The 20,771-nt window shown below is 33.0% G+C and overlaps 3 protein-coding genes across 3 annotated transcripts; 1 reads left to right on the forward strand and 2 right to left on the reverse strand.

Annotated features, from left to right (window-relative positions):
- Positions 1-224: 224 nt before the first annotated feature.
- Positions 225-1,452, reverse strand: LOC139884824 (probable O-methyltransferase 3). Its single transcript, XM_071868802.1, has 2 exons — positions 780-1,452; positions 225-508 (listed from the first exon to the last, which is right to left on the reverse strand). Exons 1-2 carry the CDS (start codon positions 1,450-1,452, stop codon positions 225-227), a joined length of 957 nt encoding a protein of 318 aa, XP_071724903.1.
- A 5,324-nt stretch (positions 1,453-6,776) lies between these two features.
- On the forward strand, positions 6,777-9,668 carry LOC139884823 (S-adenosyl-L-methionine:benzoic acid/salicylic acid carboxyl methyltransferase 2-like). The gene is made up of 4 exons (XM_071868801.1): positions 6,777-6,884; positions 7,892-8,296; positions 8,815-9,069; positions 9,267-9,668. Exons 1-4 carry the CDS (start codon positions 6,810-6,812, stop codon positions 9,666-9,668), a joined length of 1,137 nt encoding a protein of 378 aa, XP_071724902.1. The 5' UTR covers positions 6,777-6,809.
- A 6,402-nt stretch (positions 9,669-16,070) lies between these two features.
- LOC139884819 (probable O-methyltransferase 3) lies at positions 16,071-17,419 on the reverse strand. Its single transcript, XM_071868795.1, has 2 exons — positions 16,649-17,419; positions 16,071-16,394 (listed from the first exon to the last, which is right to left on the reverse strand). Exons 1-2 carry the CDS (start codon positions 17,417-17,419, stop codon positions 16,071-16,073), a joined length of 1,095 nt encoding a protein of 364 aa, XP_071724896.1.
- Between the last annotated feature and the right edge of the window lie 3,352 nt (positions 17,420-20,771).

The raw sequence follows: 20,771 nt of genomic DNA on the forward strand, positions 1-20,771 counted from the left end.
CAAGGGATCAAGGTGAAATATATACCTAATAAGTAAGAAAAACAGAATTTCCACTTTAAAATATTTTAACCAGCAAGCAGTACAATGTTGATTGATTTAATAAAAAGAAAAACGATTTATCATAAAGGGCATGATTATTTAACATTACGAAATATTTAGCTAATTAACTAATTAATCATGGGTAAACCTCAATCACAGATCTTGCACCCAAAATTGGGTATATCTTATAATGGTTGAACCCTGCACTTGAAAACAGGCTGGGACCATTCTTTCTCATTTCTCTCTTTACCGGTCGTTAGAGCCATCATCTCCATGTCGAGTAATAGTTGAACTTGATCATCATGTGACGACCCCTTAATGGCTTCACGGCCATTTTTATTTCCCATTACTATGTCTATGACAATCACCTTTCCGCCATTGCCATGATAACTTGAAATCGCTTCTTTGCATCTTTTTAGTATTCCTACACATTCTTCATCGTTCCAATCGAGCAGTATCCACTTGATTACATGCATATTATAATGAACATTAGCGTATTATTATTTTTGTGCAAAATTAACAGTGTTTAATTGAATAAGAAACATATAAATTAATGTTAATAAATAGCCCTTATCTTCCCCATCACCTACCTACAGTTTTTAATAATCTTTACGCTAAAAGTTTCATTCGAGATAATTAACACTTACAAACTCGAGTATATAAATTTCATTAATAAAATTTCAACCTTTATAAAAAAATGAAAAAAAATTAAAAAAAAAAAAAAAACCCGTACCTTCATAATACCGCATTTGCACTAGGAATTTCCTTCAACATGTCACCTGGGACATATTTCAAGTTATTGAAGTCTTTCAAATCAACAAGGACGTGAGGAAGATCAAGCACAATGCATTCTATGTTAGGAAATTCTTGAGCTATGACATTTGCCAAAGTTCCGGTGCCTCCTCCGACATCCACAAGTGACTCCAATCCCTCAAACACACTTCTAGACTTCTTAATCACCATAGTCCCGACAAAGTGACTATCGCTAGCCATGGCATCATTAAATACTTTGTTAACCCTAGGCTCATCCCCAGCAAGCTCCCAGAAACTCTTTGAATGTGCCGTGTAATACGGCGTCGGATCATCATTTTGTAGCCAAGTGCTCATACTTTGCCATGGTGCCATCAAATTTGTGTCAAGTATCATAAGTGAAAATGGAGTAACATTTAAAGGATTATCCTTGAGTAGAAGATAAGAAGCGCTTGTGAGGACATAGCCGTCTTCTCGAGTATTAGGAACCTTTTGTTGAGTGAAGAAGCCGGAATGAACTAAATTACGCATAAGACGATAAACGGAATCGGATTTTTTGGGATTGATTGGAAGTATGGAAAGTAATTTGGAAAGTGTCATTGGCTGGCCATGTTTGTAGATGATATCTGGTATGCCTAGCTCAATGGCACACTTGAGTGTCATGGATGTAATGAAGTTGAATGTATGTTTCCATATGTGAGTATGAGCTTCAAGTAGCTCGTCATCAGTCACTTGATAATTAGTTGAATTCATTTGGTGCTGATCGTGAATATAATTAAAGACCTCTTTATATATACACACTCTATTTACTAGTTAAAATTTGGATTTTAAAAGAAAATATGAAATTCAGGTTCCACCCATTTGCTAGCACACGTTGATTTAATGTTTACCATATATTCAATTTGGGGCAGCAAGTGCAACTATCATACAAATTACAGGTGATCATGATGTCGATATATGGTCAACTACGACATAGTCGAATGTTTAAGGCATCCGTCTCCCACTTTGAGGTTGAATATTCAAATCCCACTGAGACCATATAAAAAAAATGAGGTTGATATATGTCTCGATATGTTACAAATTTCTTGGAATTTATTAATTTAGTATTTGAATGCATTATGTGGTGTACATCAAGTTCTTGGATGAAAATAGACATGAGAGGCTGTGGGTAAATATGTTCTGAGTAACTTATTAATTATTCTATCAACCATAAAGCATAAGGATTGCATTCCTATGGATTCTCTAGCCATTTTACATAATCCTAGACTCGAGAGAAGACTTTTATTTCGAATAAACATTCCTTAAGTTTGTTTTAACTTGGTCTTAATATTATGGTTTATAATTATTTATTTGTTCTGAATACTTATACTCTCTCCGTCCTAAATTAGATGTTAATATAAACATATTTTTATCCCAAAATACATGATAAGTTTAAGGTAAAAAAGGCAGTTACTCCCATTTTATTAACCATTATAAGTTATATATATTTTACATTTTATGTATACGTTAAGATTTTATTTTAACATATAATTTTTAATACATTTTACGATCAAATTCTATAAGTGATTATACCACATGCATATACAACATACGAGAACGCATTTGAGTAGTATTTTGGACGCGAGCGGATCTCTCACATAATTAAATTTCGGTCACAGTTAGGTTGAACTAACTTTTTCAATACATTTTTGTATTGTATACATCACTCATATGCTAAAACTTATGAAGGTTATGTTGGTCAAATTACCATTTTCATCATTATTTCTTAATCTATATGAAATCTAAAAAAATTAGATCTAATTTGAGACGAAAATAATATTTCGAATAAATATTCCCAGACGATTTTTTCTTACACAATAATCATGTTCTTTCATATATATGTACTAGTATTGAATAGTCAACGTCACTCTGATCTAGCTAAATAATCATGTTCTTTCATATATATGTACTAGTATTGAATAGTCAACGTCACTCTGATCTAGCTAGACAGTCGGTAATTAACGGTTGATTGTGCCTTTTATCCACCACATGATATGAGTTTCTTGCATTGACGAAGATGTTGGGGGCAAAATACGTGTCCTTGTTTAATCCGTATACAATGTTACTCTCTCCGTCCATCTCTTCGTCCATTAATAATTGACACGATAATATCTTCATTCATTAATAATTGACGCATCCGTGAATAATTGTTCCGCATTTTACATTTGAATAAAAAGAATACTAGTGCAAATTATTAATGGACGGAATGAGTAATTGTTTGACTAATTGGGACCAAATGAGTCATTATTTATAATTAACAACGGGTATATGAGTACATGGAAGTAAGAGATGGAATGTATATTTCGAATGCTGGCTCTCTCATTTTTCGTCAAGTGCTGGTTTTTTCATTGCTACTTTGATAGAATTGCTGAAGGCACTGTATTCTGGTCTAACAAGAAAGACGGACTGATCCATAACGCATTGCCACAGTTTTTGTAACTCTCTAAGAAAACAGCTGATCACAACTGGAGAATGCTAACAGAGGCTGAATTTAAGGCATGGAGTTTGTTCTGTATTTTAACTAATCATTGTAATAGCTAGCTTTACTTCCCTAAGTGTCCTTGTTATTTTGCTACATTGGTACTTTATCCATTGTAACGGGTTTTATTCCCAATCAGTAGTTGGTTTTTGGACGACGCTCTCCCCTATCACGCGGTTTTCGTATAGAGTTTCACTCGGCGACCTGTGGATAACTGATTTTATTATTATTAACAAAAATTAAATCCTACTATCAAATTATATATATGAATATGCTTAATCCTAATGATAAGATTTCTTCAATTAAGAGTTAATAGTTTTATAATTTAGTTAAAAGACGTAGATCAATTTCGATGACGATTTCTTCATTTTTTTATATGCTTTTAATGTGTGTGTAGGATGACCTTAGAGAGCTCTCATCTACAGACTCTTTTGACACCTCCCAAGGGTTTTTTAATAACGACGGGTTCTATATAATAACTCTTGATTCCTACTTTTCCGACCATTTACACATGTGAAAATATTAATATAGTCATTTTAATTTATTTAATTTTGAAAGGATCGATATGTTTTACAAATCTTCGCTAGGAAAATTATGCATGCTTTATATTGTTTGTAGAAATCTACAAATAATTACAGACCCGTTGACGTGTTTTTGTCGAGAAATATATATAGCTGGACGTACAAGAAGCGTTTTTGTTTTTGGTTTATAACCATATTCTCCTTTTAGGGTTTTTGTCCAATCTATGCTTCAATATCCATCCTCACACACACTTCACTTCAATATTTATTTTTTATAAAGACCAAGTTCTATGAAGAAACTTAAAATCTGGCGGATTTTGTAACAGTTAGCTATGTATCTCCGATTTGTCGGAAGAAACTTTTAGTCCTTAAGCTAATAAACAACTGTAACGACCTAATTTATTCGACTTTGATAATCGTGCAATTGATATTGACGTGTAGTTGACTTTCGAGCAATTAATAATCACGATCGTATTTTCGCACGTTTCTTTTCGATCGAATTCGAATCGATTTCTATAACTATTCCTATTGTCGATTTCGATTGATCCGAATCGAGTGTAATAGTGATTTACTACCTCCGTCCCAAAATAGATATAAATTTTTACATACAATTTATATGTAAAAACTTGCATCTATTTTGGGATGGAGGTAGTAATATCCTAGTTTTCTACACGACCTTACGAGTGTCCGATTTTAAGTGTCCATTTATTATATCAATTATATCAGCATATATCCAATTACATGTCCAGTATAATAAAATACTATCTACCAACTCCATGTGCAATTTTCAAACCTACCAGATGAAATGGGAACCGTTGGCCGAACCGACGCCTAAATTCAGCCGAGTCACGACCGAGTCGTGACCGAGTCTACTCCTTCTTCACCGAGTCCGACCCCAAAAGCGAGCCCAGACGCCGACGACCCCGTCCACGCCGAGAATCGCACGAGCTACTATATGGCAGACGTACACGAATACACGACTTCAACGACTGTGAGTTTTATTATAATTTCATTATAGTATATTACATGTATATACATGATGAATGCATTAGACCACTTTGCCACACATGTTATTCATGCATTATATATATAATTAAAGAATATATATATATATATATATATACTATATAAGAACCCCAGCTACTCATGATTTTATATTCAGTAGTATCAGGTCCACTCAGGTGACCCTTTAGTTTAGGTCTGCGCAGATGGTACGCCATCATAAATGTTGGCCTCATGTCTAGGATGGTTATTGGTATGTGTTTGAATACCCCATGATAGGTAGGAGATACTATGGTAGTCTGACCACTATAGTAGTATCTCCTCATGATTTTCACAGATATGGGTTCATAAATATATTAATACAGTAAATATACAGATATACCAGCATGATTACTCGACACTTAATATATATATTCATAATATATATATATATAGCAGCATGATTATACATCACGTAATATATCAGCATGTTCACACTACACGTAATATATATATATACATTCAACAAATATATATATTCCAGCATGATTACATCGCACGTAAAATATATATTCATAAAAATATATATTCCAGTATAAATTCCATGATTTCAGCTCAATTCCATAGATATCAGTTCAGTAATTCCTTCCAAATTTTGTATATGAATCTTATTATTTTTATAATAACTCTCACTAAGTGAAAGCTTACGTTTTCCAAAACATGTTTATATTTTCTTCAGGTTAGAAAAACAGGATAAGTCCGGGCTACGATGCATAAGTAGGGTTCCACTTCAGCGTATCAAGTCAAGTCCACGTCATGCACAGGTACCAACGAGACACCGATTTCGATCCTCGTAAGTAGGTTCGGGAGCGGACGTCTCAACAACCGTGCGTGATATGGAGGAACGACTTCAATATAATTCTCCTCCTTAATGGAAAAGGAATATGTCGACGAAATTTTGTCTATACTACAAGTCTTTTTTTAGTTTATACTACAAGAATACGAGGAATAGTCTTTTTTTCAATAATATAAACTTTTAGTCCTAGTGGTAATAAGAAATCATGACTTGCAAGTCTTTTTTTAGTTTATACTACAAGAATACGAGGAACAATGAGTTAAAGTCTTAATCAATGAGACCTAATAACTTTTTTGAGTATCAACTGGGAATTCAATTACTTTCCCAGATCGGCAAGCTCATAAAAAATGATGGTAATTGTACAAATCCATTTATCTTTAAATTTACGATTGAGTGGACTTGACGATTACCGAATCTAGATGTATACACGAATTTGCAAGAAATGAGACATTGGCATCTAGAGTTTTAATATTGAAACGATGACTACTCATTATTAATTACGGCTACAACTTACAACCTGCATGCAATTGTTTAAAAATGAAAAAGAAAGAAAAGTTAGCTTTCACGCATTTTAACAAATATATATATAGTACGTACTTGCTATTTTACAATAACTATATTACAAATTTGCATTAAGTGAATTAAACAAACGGAAAAAAAAAATTGACTTTTCAAATAGCATATACAAAACCAACTACTCTTTTTTTTTCTGTTTCCTTCAATTACTTCTCGAAACCTAGTAAACTATATATACTTTGACCAGGGGAATCTTAATTAGTATATATATGTACGTCGTTTTCTTTCGCATGTGTGATTAAGAATATGTAATTAAAGTTGGATTTTTTTTCCAAATAAAAAAAAAAAGAACATTTATAGTAGTTGATAGTATTGATCATGAGAATGAATGGTATTGATTGGCTTAGACAAAAACTTTAAACAAATTAAGTATAATAATTATGACATCGTCGTCCACCGTGTTATAATATATATATACACGTGTGGTTTCTTTCAAGTTGCAATTAAGTATAATAATTATGACATCGTCGTCCACCGTGTATATATATATAATTTGTATCTCGCGATCAGTTCATACAACAAATTAAACACTAAACAATCGACAAAACATTTTTAGCGATCGATTAAAATGGATGTAGCTCAAGTTCTGCACATGAATGGTGGAAAGGGAGAGAATAGTTATGCAAACAATTCCTTGATTCAGGTAATAATTAGCTAGTCTATTTTACTTGTTATAACCATGTATTAGACGAAGTCGATGGATTCGTCTGTTGAATGTGAAGTCCGTATCTAATTATCTATAATAAATGGATTGTATAAATAATTATTATATAATAATATTTATTTTAAAAAGTTTAATTGTATGTGAAGAATTAGACAAAAAAGAAATAAAAATTACACTATTGATTATTTTGAAAATATTGATAGAGTTTAATTGGGAATATATTATAAATCAATTGTAATTTTTATTTTTTTTACTTTCTTTAAAGAATTATAATCATGTTAGTGTTTTATTTTTACTTAAAATGCTCATGTTAAGCTTTGATTCAACAATAACATTTGCAATCTTATAGACAAAAGGAACAACTAATTTAATTGTTCAAATTTTAAATTTTATTGTCGAATCGAAATTCGACATGTGTCTAAATAATTAGTTGTTCCTATTGTAGATTTTATTGTCCAATCAAAATTTGACAAGTGTTTTATTCTATTTTTTTAATAAATAAAACATAGAAATAAGATTCCAATAGGATTATATTTTTTAAAACAATAATTCAATTATTATATATTTCTAATTAAAGTTCACATATAATTTTATTTTATTTTCTTTGGGTCCAATATTTAACATAAATTTAAATATTTTTTGTAATACAAATCATTAATTATTTTTGTGGTGAATTTATATTTTTGGTCTTTAAAGTAAGAATTTTTCGTCAAACGAGCGGGACTCTGACTTGTTGAAACAACTTAATATTTTTTTCTTCTTATTATCTATAAGATTTTATTATTCTCTAATCTGTTAATATATGTTTTTTTAGATTTTATATATATATTTAAATAGAGATGAATTTAGTTAATATAAGTGAATATATACATCTCTTATTGAATGTATCTTCAAAAACTTAAAAAGCATGTATTAACATATGTAGTAATTTTTTAGTATTAGACGATCTTATCTTATCTAATTAATATTGTTTTCAACCTTGGAAGAAAAAAGTAATAGCAATGACGAAGCCAATCATGGAGGAAGCCTTGACCAATCTCTACTCTAGCACTTCTCCTTCAAAATTGGCGATAGCAGATTTGGGTTGTTCTTCAGGACCAAACACATTCTTGGTGACATCCGAGATAATCGAAGTGGTAGACAGGATATGTCGGAACCTAAACAAGGAATATCCAGAATATCAGGTTTTCCTGAATGACCTTCCAGGAAATGATTTTAATGCCATTTTCAGGTCCCTACCAAGTTTCCTAGAAACTCTGAAAACTCGAATACAACCTGGAGGCGGAAAATGTTTTTTTACTGGAGTTCCTGGTTCATTCTACTCTAGGCTTTTTCCTACAAACAGCCTGAACTTTGTATATTCCTCATATAGTCTTATGTGGCTATCACAGGTAATTAACATTTTCAAACTACTGTAATAAATACTCCATATTAGTTTGCGATTAGATACATCAATTTTTAAATAAATGTAAAAAGTCAAAATGTCATTTATTTCAAGACGGAGATAGTAGTATATTTATTACTGTGATCGATCAACAACATTATCTATTTTAAGATGGAGTAGTAGTATATTAATTACTATTATCGGCAAATTTTTTCCAGGGCAAGTTAGGTTGTTTAAATTTGTTTTGTTTGCATTTTTCTGTAATGTCACAATTTATTTGATTTAGCCACATCATAATCGTATTCTAGTTTTTTTTTTTTTTTGGTTTTGGAATAAAGCCTGAAATTAAATTCAAAATAGGAAACATTCGAAAGGATTTTTATTAAATTAAAAACATAATGATATCTATTCGCTAATACTTATTTTGGTAAAATAATTATTTAACAGCTAGATTTTATTATCTCTAATACTATTCTTATTGGTAGAATTAAATATTTGACATTATAGGCTTTTTTCACTATTTAGGTTCCTGAAGGAGTGGAGAACAATAAAGGAAATATCTACATGGCTTGTACAAGTCCACCAAATGTGCTGAAAGCTTACTATGAACAATTCCAGAGAGATTTTACGACATTCTTGGAGTGTCGGTCGGAGGAATTAGTCGTTGGCGGCCATATGGTTCTAACATTACTAGGAAGGAGGAGCTCAAACCCAGCTGACAAAGAGTGTTGTTATATATGGGAGCTTATGGCTTTGGCACTTAATGAGATGGTCGATGAGGTAATATCAGTTGATTATATGTATAGGAGGAATTAGTCGTAGGTGTCCGAAAATTGGATATTGTATCTTAAATCAGAAAAATACTCGTGTCCATTAGTTATGGACGAAGAGAGTAATTGACCAAACACATCATTATTTATAACAACTTATGTATGTGTACGTACTTGTGATAAATTAATTCAATTTGTTATTAACAGGGCATCATAGAGGAAGAAAAACTAGACTCGTTCAACATCCCTCAATACACACCATCTCCTGATGAAGTTAGATTGGAGGTTACAAAAGGAGGATCCTTCAAAATCGATCGCCTGGAAGTTTCAAAAGTTAATTGGAATCCTTACAATACAGATAAATTAGGTTTGATTATATTAAACCCATCGGAGGTGCGTAAGCTGGGTGACGGATACGGTGTAGCTAAGTACATGAGAGCTGTGGCTGAGCCATTGCTCGTTAGTCATTTCGGCGAACAAATCATCGACGAAGTGTTCATTAGGTATCAGAAAATTGTCGCAGATCGGATGGCGAAAGAGGAAACTGAGTTTGTCAATGTTACGGTTTCTATGACTAAAAGGGATTATATGATGATTAAGCTAGCTTAATTGTTAGCTAAGTTTATATATATAATTGCTTAGTAATTGTTTGTTTGGTTTTTTTTTATGTCCAAGCTTGACTATATAATATAGTGAAAAAATAAAGGCAATCTGCCTTATGATTGTGATAAAAAGCAATGTATCTGCCGTTTTAGTTGTGATTATAATTAATAGGATTGAAGGTTTGTTATATCAGGGGAGATCCACGTACGGCTAATTACTGCAAGAATTCCATGGTCATTAGCATTGACCAAAAACAATTACTCCTCTAATCCATTTCAAGTGGCAAATAAAAGTTACAAATTTCAACAAAATAATTAGTTGACCAAAATAATATTATTTCTTTATTTGAATAGATGATACTTTGAGACTTTTTACGTATATTAATATTATCAACTTTAATATATAAATCATCTTTATTTTATAATTATACAATTTCTCTTTACTTATTAAATTATTAATTGTGTGTAGAAAGATAATGAATGGAAGGATAAAAAGATAAAAATGTATTGATATTCTAAAAATATCATCTATTTATATACGAAATGAGTAATTTATATGCGGTTATTAATTATAAAAAATTTATTAGACTAACAATTTTTTATATTAATATAAAAAAAAATTGTATTATGTGATGCCCGACTTTGTAGAGGATGGATTCTAAAGCAACTCTTTCGATAAGCCAGATTCCAAGTAAATGGATGGTATTTATGAAAAACTGTTTAATGTTATTCGAAGATTTAGATTTCATGAACTACTTTGATTGCATCTCTCACAAGCTTCTTTCAGCAGTTGGTTGATCCGAGCAAATCGATTCCTTGTGTTATTTCAACAACTTCTTGGTATCTCTCTACGTACACTGTTAGCCATAAATTAGGATCAGAGGAATCTTTTCTCTCTATTTTGAATCTCCGTAGGTCGTTTTCTAGAGGTTTTACTTTTCTATTTCCTTGTTTATAAAATTGAAACAATAAATAAAAATGCTTGCTTGGTTGGAGGTGACACGAAAAATGCAGGCTCACTCACTAGCACTGTAGCAAGACTCTTAATTGATTGTTTATTGATCTCTATTTTTTATTTTTATTTTGAGGTTACAGGGTTTAGAAGTTTAGTTAGTGATCATTACATTATAATTAATTGCTTACAAAATCTTCATTACTACTTTTTTTTGAAGGAGATGACAATGTTTGTACTCTTCACTTTCTCTTTAAGCCAGTTTTGCCCTACATACTTTGCATAGCTTATGAACAAATCTTCAATTATAGCATCTCCAAAATGACTAACTAGCATGGCTTCCCTAGTAACGGCTCTGATACAATTTGAGACGTTTCTTCCAACTTCAAGCTCGTCGAAAACAAAATTCTTTGTTGCTGATGTCATCTCTAGGATCCCAATTGATTTCAATAGTTTCTAGGTTTTCAATAGAGAAAGATCCCCCCATTTCAACAATTTTCTTCACTTCTTCTTTATGAGGTGTGTAATATGGTAAATCAAATGTATCAATATCAGCCTCTTGAACAAGCCCCTGCAACAAAATCAACATTTTTTACTTAAATAATGGATTTTATTTTATTTTAAAACGTTGAGTCTTTAATTTGCCGACTCCAGTAGTTGAATTGGTACCGGTTGTTATTGTTGTATTTGAGTCTTTTTCTTCTCTAAATAACTTAAAATAGTTTTTTTTAATATTTTTTTCTTCCGTATCAAAATATATTATATATCTATATGAATAAACTTAAAAATACAAAACATCATCTATCTTGATACAAATATAGTACTTATTTAAAATAACGTACCTTTGGAATTAAGTCAAAGAGGGTTTTGTAAGTAATTCAAAAAGATAGCAACAATCACTAGTTTGAGAATCTATGGTGTTCCTCCCAACCATCCTAAATATCATTCGCCCACCAGAAACCATCTCCATGGAACGTGATCTTAAATGATTAAAGAAATCTGTTTTAAATTGCTTCAAATAAGCTCCAAAAACATCACGAGGACTTTTCTTTGACATGTACATGTTTCCCTTGTTCATCAAACCTTCTGGAACCTAATTAAGAATTTTCGTAATTAGTCTGTCTATTATCCATAAGTAATTAAAATTAAAATCAAATAGATACATAGATATTAAAAAATACACTATCGCAAGCTAATTAACCTTAGAGAGCCAATGAGTGGAGAATGAAGAAATGATTTTGATGTCTATTATCCATAAGTAATCTTGTTGACGTCTGAAATGATTTTGGTGAAGTCTTATGAGACTAATTCAACTCCAAAAGCTAACTCAATGAGAGAAGATTGTCCATGAACTTATAAGAGCACGATGTGGGACTCAACACACCCCCACACATGGATGTGGGAGTCAACAGGCCCCTATTCATTGAGAATGGTAATTGCATGTAATACCGTGTTGATTTTTGAAATGATTTTGATAAAGTCTCAGGGTCAGTCGATAGTCCAAGAATTGAAGTTTTATATTGAAAGATTTGTGCATGTGTGGAGAATGACTCGAACCCTCAAGCTGCAACTGAGTACTATAAGAAAGAGATAGCAAATAACATGAATTCGGAGAGCATGGCGGTGATCCATTTCCAATAAGTATAGTGCCCGGTATGATTATTGCAAGTTGATGGACGATTTCGGACGGAATCTAGTTACATTCATGCTACTTTCAAATAATCCGTTTTAATTTCATTTCTTTTTAATTTGGCCAAATAATTTGTTTGTTTGCGACCTTTTATTTTTCTTTGGGAAATCGCACTACTAGGTCCCTAAACTTTGCTTAGGTCTTTCAGCAGGTTCTTTAACTTCACTTACTAACCACCAGATCCCTAAACTTGTAAAAATACTAACCACCGGATCCTTGACGTTAACTCACCGGTAACTTTGTTGACATGGCAGGTGACGTGACAAAACTTCTCCTAACCAGCAGATCCTTTTGTCCATGTCAGCGCCTAGTCAACCAATACGACCCAATTAAACCAAACGAATTAGATTGACCCAAAATTAATCGATTGAACCCTTGATTAAACTGGTTCAAACGTAAAATAAACATGTTCAACCCATAATTCCCCATATAGTTTCACAAAATAAGGCACTGAAATGAAGAATCAATATTTTCTTCTAAAAGAATATCTTCTAATGTGGAATCATATTGAGTACGTAATTTTTGTGCATTCCTAAAAAATTGATCCTTGTATAGGAAGCATACACATTCTAACCAAATATATTTTTCTTCTGGTAGTGTTGACTGACTATTATACCATGCCATATATTCTTCTCAAGAAAGATAATATGAAAAAAAATAAGCCCCACAAAATTAAAATCCAACACCTCATAATTAACCTCTCAGTGAGCTTTACTTCAGTGAAAAGAGCTAAACAACCGCAAATCACCACAAACAATAAAGCTGATAGTTGAAAGAAGAACATGAATTACGTCTACTACTCCATTTAGCAAGCCCAACCAAGATCCTTTTATTTTTCCTATAAGAAGCCATGCACACAACACAATTACAGACTTATGTGAAAGAGAATAAAAAATTTATCTTTACACAACTACAGGACAAACGTATGTGCAAGTATTACCTTTTTCCGGAGAACTCTTGGTCGCACCACCTTCGCCGTCGCCAACTTCTTGGTTGTCACCAAACCTTTGATGTAGCTTATGATCGGGAGAGAAAGTACAAGAGCGCTTCAACTCTAAGTTCTTTAGGCGCCAAAGAAATAAAATAAGGGATCAAAACCTAAGGGGCTGTTTAGTAGAGAGAAATTTTCGAAAAATTTTCGAAAATTTCTCATTTTTCATTGAAAATGCGTTCGTTAGTCCGTTTTCGTTTTCGTTTTCCACAAAATTCTCTGAAAAATGAGATAGTCAAATTTGTAATTTCCAAAATTCTCAAAGGACTGGAATGAAAATAAAAGGAAACATCAGGGGTCAAAGTGTAGTAATACAAAATTGACATCATCACCCATTCATCTCTGCTTCTCCCTCCGTGGTAGCTACCACCACGCCAGCCACCACTTCCGATCGAAGCTGTCATCTCCGGCCGCCGTCCGTACGCCTCCGATCGAAGCTGTCATCTCCTCCCATGATCCAGTACTCCGCGCTGTACTGCTTGACCAGTGGATTCTCGGGGAAAGGAGGGTACTTTGGGGATTTCTCGAAGTGGGTGGATCGAAGATCGGCATCTGGGTCGGTCGGGAGGCGGTGGTCGTGATCGGAACTCCAGTATTGCTCGATTAGGCCGTAATTGAGTGATCGAGGGAGGTCGGCGACAAAGACATTGATGATGGGGTTTTGGATCGAGGAAACAATGGATTGTTGTTGATCATTGAAGGTATATTTTGGGTTAGGGAAGATGAAAAACGAGAAAATGAAGATGAAGGTGAGCGATACAAAGAGAAATGGGATTGAGCAAAGGCTGTTTTGCTGCTTTTGAAATTGAGTGGCATCGTCTTCTTTGTTGTTGATCGGTTTGAAGAAGGGGAGAAGGTGGAAGATGAAAATTGGGATGTAATTTGATATAACAACCGAACAAGTTTTCATTTTTTTTTTACTTTCACAAAAAATGAGTTATGAATAGTAATTTTCAAAAAATGAAAATAAAAACACAAAAAGTCCTACCGAACGCCCCCTAAGTGACACGACAGGAGACACAAACTGAAGACGGGAGGTATTCTTTTCTTAGGTCTCTTCAGTTTGACAGGGGACACAAACTGAAGTAAAGTCTTTGCCAACACAACAAGAGCCGAATTATTTTTAGCAATCAACCGAGATTCAACAAAGGAAGGCAATTTATTGGCTAAAAAATGTGCAAGGTTTATGATGGAGGAAGAGTTGATTGGATCACGAAAGTGTATATTCGAAGGAGGCTGTGAACTGGAAGGTATAATTGCTAGTGGATTTATCTGAGAAGGGTGATTACAAGGCAGAGACTGGATGGGTCTACTGACATTCACATCATTTTCATTGGATATTGGGTACTGGGCAGTATTAGATGGAATGTTTTTTTTTTTTGAATTTGAATCACACATTTATTACCTCTATGCAACCATCAGGATTCCGGTCGAACGTCTTCAATTTGACACGAATAGCATTATTCTTCGCAAACTCAGATAATTCATTATCAACAAAATCCTTAAGTGACGGGACCTCCTCTGACTCAGCGACTGATCCAGAACAGTCCGAACTTAGCTCCATTTCCACAATATCGTTAATTTTTAGGATACAATCCTGTGTCATATTGTTAATTTCCACAATATCGTTAATTTTCAAACTGATCGTCGTCCACCTTGATCTTCATTTTTGTTGCAATTGTTGATCTGCTACTATCCAAAATCAATATCCTGGCAAAATCTAATCTAATCTTGTCCTCAGTTTCCTGACTCATACAAATATATTTTCCAATAGGACCAAGCACTTCACTAAAGAATTCTTTATCCCATAAGTATAATGGCACATGAGTAAGTCTAACCCAAATAAACCTACCCTCTGGAATATCCCTCTTCTCCCAAGGGCGCCAGACCAAAAATATTTTACCTAACCAGGCAAATTTCTCGTCGAAAGTTTTTGCAAAAGATTCTGTATCATCAAAGGAAACGATTACTTAAGGGTATAACAATAGCTTCGATTCCATTTTTAATTAAAAATTGATTCACACGCCTCAAATCATCTGGAGAGTGGAGGACACCCACTGCGCTTCTTGTCAACCACTCATGTATCTCTCCCATTCTACTATACAATGGCAAAATTAAACAAGCTACAACTCGAAATTAGGAATATCTTAAATAAACAAGGCTAAAATTAAACAAGCTAACTCGGGATTAGGAATATCTTAAATAAACAAGGCTAAAATTCGGGAATGATAAGCTCTTAAACAAGCTTACAAACATAGACAATAAAAAACTAAATTGAGTTGTTCCAATTCTAAAATTAATTGTCGACTCGAATATTGACATGCAATTTTTATTTTTATTTTAAAAAATAAAATTATAATAAGATTATAATATTTAAAATAAAGTTAAAAGAATTATGACTGATTTGTTTTATGTTCCTAATCAAATTCTATAATATTATAATTTTTTATTTTTTTCCGTGTCGAATATTTTTTACATACATTTAAATATTTTTCAATACAGATTATTATAAGAAACTTACATGATGTATTTAGATATTTTATTCTTCTACGTGTAAGTTTACCATTCAATAGACGGATCGAGTGTCTTCTTTTTAAAAACAAGGGATTCGAGGTGAAATATATACCTAATAAGTAAGAAAAACAGAATTTCCACTTTAAAATATTTTAACCAGCAAGCAGTACAATGTTGATTGATTTAATGAAAAGAAACATGAATTATCATAAAGGGCATGATTATTTAACATTACGAAATATTTAGTTAATAAACTAATTAATCATGGGTAAACCTCAATCACAGATCTTGCACCCAAAATTGGGTATATCTTATAATGGTTGAACCCTGCACTTGAAAATAGGCTGGACCATTCTTTCTCATTTCTCTCTTTACCGGTCGTTAGAGCCATCATCTCCATGTCGAGTAATAGTTGAACTTGAACATCATGTGACGACCCCTTAATCGCTTCATGGCCATTTTTATTTCCCATTACCATGTCTATGACAATCACCTTTCCGCCATAGCCATGATAACTTGAAATCGCTTCTTTGCATCTTTTTAGTATTCTTACACATTCTTCATAGTTCCAATCGTGCAGTATCGACTTGATTGCATGCATATTGTAATGAACATTAGCGTATTATTATTTTTGTGCATAATTACCGGTGTTTAATTGAAACTAAGAAACATATAAATTAATGTTAATAAATAACCCTTATCTTCCCCATCACCTACTGTTTTAAAAAATATTTACGCTGAAAGTATCATCTGGAGATAGTTAACACTTACAAACTAAACTATATAAATTTCATTAATAAAATTTCAACCTTTATAAAAAAAAAATTAAATAACCCTTACCTTCAATAATACCGCATTTGCTCTAGGAATTTCCTGGAACATGTCACCTGGGACATATATCAAGTTATTGAAATCTTTCAAATCAACAAGGACGTGAGGAAGATCAAGCACAATGCATTCTATGTTTGAAAATTCTTGAGCTATGACATTTGCCAAAGTTCCGGTGCCTCCTCCGACATCTACAAGTGACTTCAATCCCTCAAACACACTTCTACACTTCTTAATCACCATAGTCCCGACAAAACGACAATCACTAGCCATGGCATCACTAAATACTTTGTTAACCCTAGGCTCATCTCCAGCAAGCTCCCAGAAATTCTTTGAATGCGCCGTGTAATACGGCGTAGGATCATCATTTTGTAGCCAAGTGCTCATACATTGCCATGGTGCCATCAAAACTGTGTCAAGTGCCATAAGTGAAAATGGACTAACATTTAAAGGATTATCCTTGAGTAGAAGATAAGAAGCGCTTGTTAGGACATAGCCGTCTTCTCGAGTATTAGGAACCTTTTGTTGAGTGAAGAAGCCGGAATGAACTAAATTACGCATAAGACGATAAACAGAATCGGATTTTTTAGGATTGATTGAAAGTATGGAAAGTAATTTGGAAAGTGTCATTGGCTGACCATGTTTGTAGATGATATCCGGTATGCCTAGCTCAATGGCACACTTGAGTGACATGGAAGTAATGAAGTTGAATGTATGTTTCCATATGTGAGTATGAGCTTCAAGTAGCTCGTCATCATTCACTTGATAATTAGTTGAATTCATTTGGTGCTGATCGTGAATATAATTAATTAAGACCTCTCTACATATACAGACTCTATTTACTAGTTAAAATTTGGATTTTAAAAGAAAATATGAAATTCAGGTTCCACCCATTTGCTAGCACACGTTGATTTAATCTTTACCATATATTCAATTTGGGGCCAGCAAGTGCAACTATCATACAAATTACAGGTGATCATGATGTCAACTACGATATAGTCGAATGGTTAAGGCATCTGCCTCCCTCCTTGAGATTGAAGACTCAAATCCCGCTGGGACCATATAGAAAAAATGAGGTTGATATATGTCTCAATATGTGACAAATTTCTTGGAATTTATTAATTTAGTATTTGAATGCATTATGTGGTGTAAATCAAGTTCTTGGATGAAAATAGACATGAGAGGCTGTGGGTAAATATGTTCTGAGTAACTTATTAATTATTCTATCAACCATAAAGCATAAGGATTGCATTCCTATGGATTCCCTAGCCATTTCACATAATCCTAGACTTGAGAGAAGACTTTTATTTCGAATAAACATTCCTTAAGTTTGTTTTAACTTGGTCTTAATATTATGGTTTATAATTAATTATTTGTTCTGAATACTTATACTCTTTCCGTCATAAATTAGATGTTAATATAAACATATTTTTTATCCCAAAATACATGCAAATTTGACAAGAGTTACTCTCATTTTATCAACTATTATAAGTTATGTATATTTTATATTTTATGTATACGTTAAGATTTTATTTTAACATATAATTTTTAATATATTTTACGATCAAATTTTATAAGTGATTATACCACATTCATATACAACATATGAGAATGTATTTTAGTAGTTTTTTGGACGCGAGCGGATTTCTCACATAATTAAATTTTAGTCACGGTTAGGTTGAACTAACTTTTTCAATACAGTTTTGCATTATTTACATCACTCATATGCTAAAATTTATGAAAGTTATGTTGATCAAATTACTCTTTTCATCTTTATTTCCTTAATCTATATAAAATCTAAAAAAATTGTATCTAATTTGAGACGAAAATAGTATTTCGAATAAATATTCCCGGACGATTTTTTCTTACACAATAATCATGTTATTTCATATATATGTACTAATATTGAATAGTCAACGTCACTCTGATCTAGCTAGACAGTAGGTAATTAACGGTTGATTGTGCCTTTTATCCACCACATGATATGCATTTCTTGCATTGACAAAGATGTTAGGGCAAAATACGTGTCCTTGTTTACTCCGTATATAATGTTATTCTCTTCGTCCATTAATAATTGACACCGTAATATCTTCACTCATTAATAATTTACGCATCCGTGAATAATTGTTCCCCATTTTACATTTGAATAAAAAGAATACTAGTGCAAATTATTAATGTACGGAATGAGTAATTGTTTGACTAATTGGGACCAAATGAGTCATTATTTATAATTAACAACGGGTATATGAGCACATGGAAGTAAGAGATGGAATGTATATTTCGAATGCCGGCTCTCTCATTTTTCGTCAAGTGCTGGTTTTTTCATTGCTACTTTGATAGAATTGCTGAAGGCACTCTATTCTGGTCTAACAAGAAAGACGGACTGATCCATAACGCATTGCCACAGTTTTTGTAACTCTCTAAGAAAACAGCTGATCACAACTGGAGAATGCTAACAGAGGCTGAATTTAAGGCATGGAGTTTGTTCTGTATTTTAACTAATCATTGTAATAGCTAGCTTTACTTCCCTAAGTGTCCTTGTTATTTTGCTACATTGGTACTTTACCCATTATAACCGGTTTTATTCCCAATCGGTAGTTGGTTTTTGGACGACGCTCTCCCCTATCACGTACGGTTCTCGCATAGAGTTTCACTCGGCGAATTGTGGATAGCTGACTTAATTATTATTAACAAAAATTAAGTCCTACTATCAAATATATATATATATATATATATATGAATATGATAGATAGGTTTCTTAATCCTAATGATCAGATTTCTTCAATTAAGAGTTAATAGCTTTATAATTTAGTTAAAAGACGTAGATCAATTTCGATGACGATTTCTTCATTTTTTTTATATCCTTTTAATGTGTGTGTAGGATGACCTTAGAGAGCTCTCATCTACAGACTCTATTGACACCTCCCAAGGGTTTTTAATAACGACGGGTTCTATATAATAACTCTTGATTGCTACTTTTCCTACCATTTTCACATGTGAAAATATTAATATAGTCATTTTAATTTATTTAATTTTGAAAGGATCGATATGTTTTACTAATCTTCGCTAGGAAAATTATGCATGCTTTATATTGTTTGTAGAAATCTACAAATAATTACTTACAAACCCATTGACGTGTTTTTGTCGAGAAATATATATAGCTGGACGTACAAGAAGCGTTTTTGTTTTTGGTTTATAACCATATGTAAATTAAGTAAGAATTCTCCTTTTAGGGTTTTTGTCCAATCTATGCTTCAATATTCATCCTCACACACACTTCACTTCAATATTTATTTTTTATAAATGTTGCTGCAAACTGCTATGTCACTTCACCTTTGATCACGGTACCTGCTGACACAGGTCTGGAGCAGTTTTAGTTTGGTTGGCAGTTTTCGTCAAACCTCATTAATTCATCAGATATGATCCGATCCTCATACAGTCCGTTTGGGAAACTAGTTATATGATTTAACTTGGCTGTATTAGTTCCGTTCTGGTTGAAGATTCGAGTTGAATGGAGTATTACTTTACTTCCTATTCGGAATAGGAAACATGTTATCAAAAGGGAAGTCAACTAGGAAAAGGATTCTTTTGTGTATCAATTCCTATTTCAACAGGGATTATATTCGGACTTGCAGCAGTATAAAAGGGAGGACTCACTTCACTAGAAAGCATCCTTTCACGCTTCTTAAAGAGAGTTAAGAAGATCACTTAGCAAGCTAGAGAGAGCTGTGAGCACAGTGGAGTGTTAGGACCTCGTATATCTGCAAGAGGGTTGCGAGAAGCCCTTGTCCGGATTGACAAGGCAACGGAGCACGTGTATCTGAAAGAGGGTCGCGTAAAGTCCTCACCCGTTTGGTGTAGGCATCATTGTAAGTCCTAATAGGAGATTAGGCCGTTTAGGTAAGCAAGGAGTACACTTAGGAAAATAGGAGATAGGTTATAGATTTGCGAATTGTAACCACGAGTATTGTCCTATTGTTTCAAGTATAGTGGAATGCTGTTTACCTCTGGGCTTGGCCCCGCAGAGTAGGGAAACCGAACTGCGTTAACAATTTTCTGTGTTATTTTCGTTACTGTACTGTTTTCTGTACTGCGCGCACAAGTGCCTGTGAGCGCACCTATTTTTGTCTGTGCT

The sequence above is a fragment of the Rutidosis leptorrhynchoides genome, unplaced genomic scaffold (genome assembly GCF_046630445.1).
Source record: "Rutidosis leptorrhynchoides isolate AG116_Rl617_1_P2 unplaced genomic scaffold, CSIRO_AGI_Rlap_v1 contig607, whole genome shotgun sequence".
NCBI lineage: Eukaryota > Viridiplantae > Streptophyta > Magnoliopsida > Asterales > Asteraceae > Rutidosis > Rutidosis leptorrhynchoides.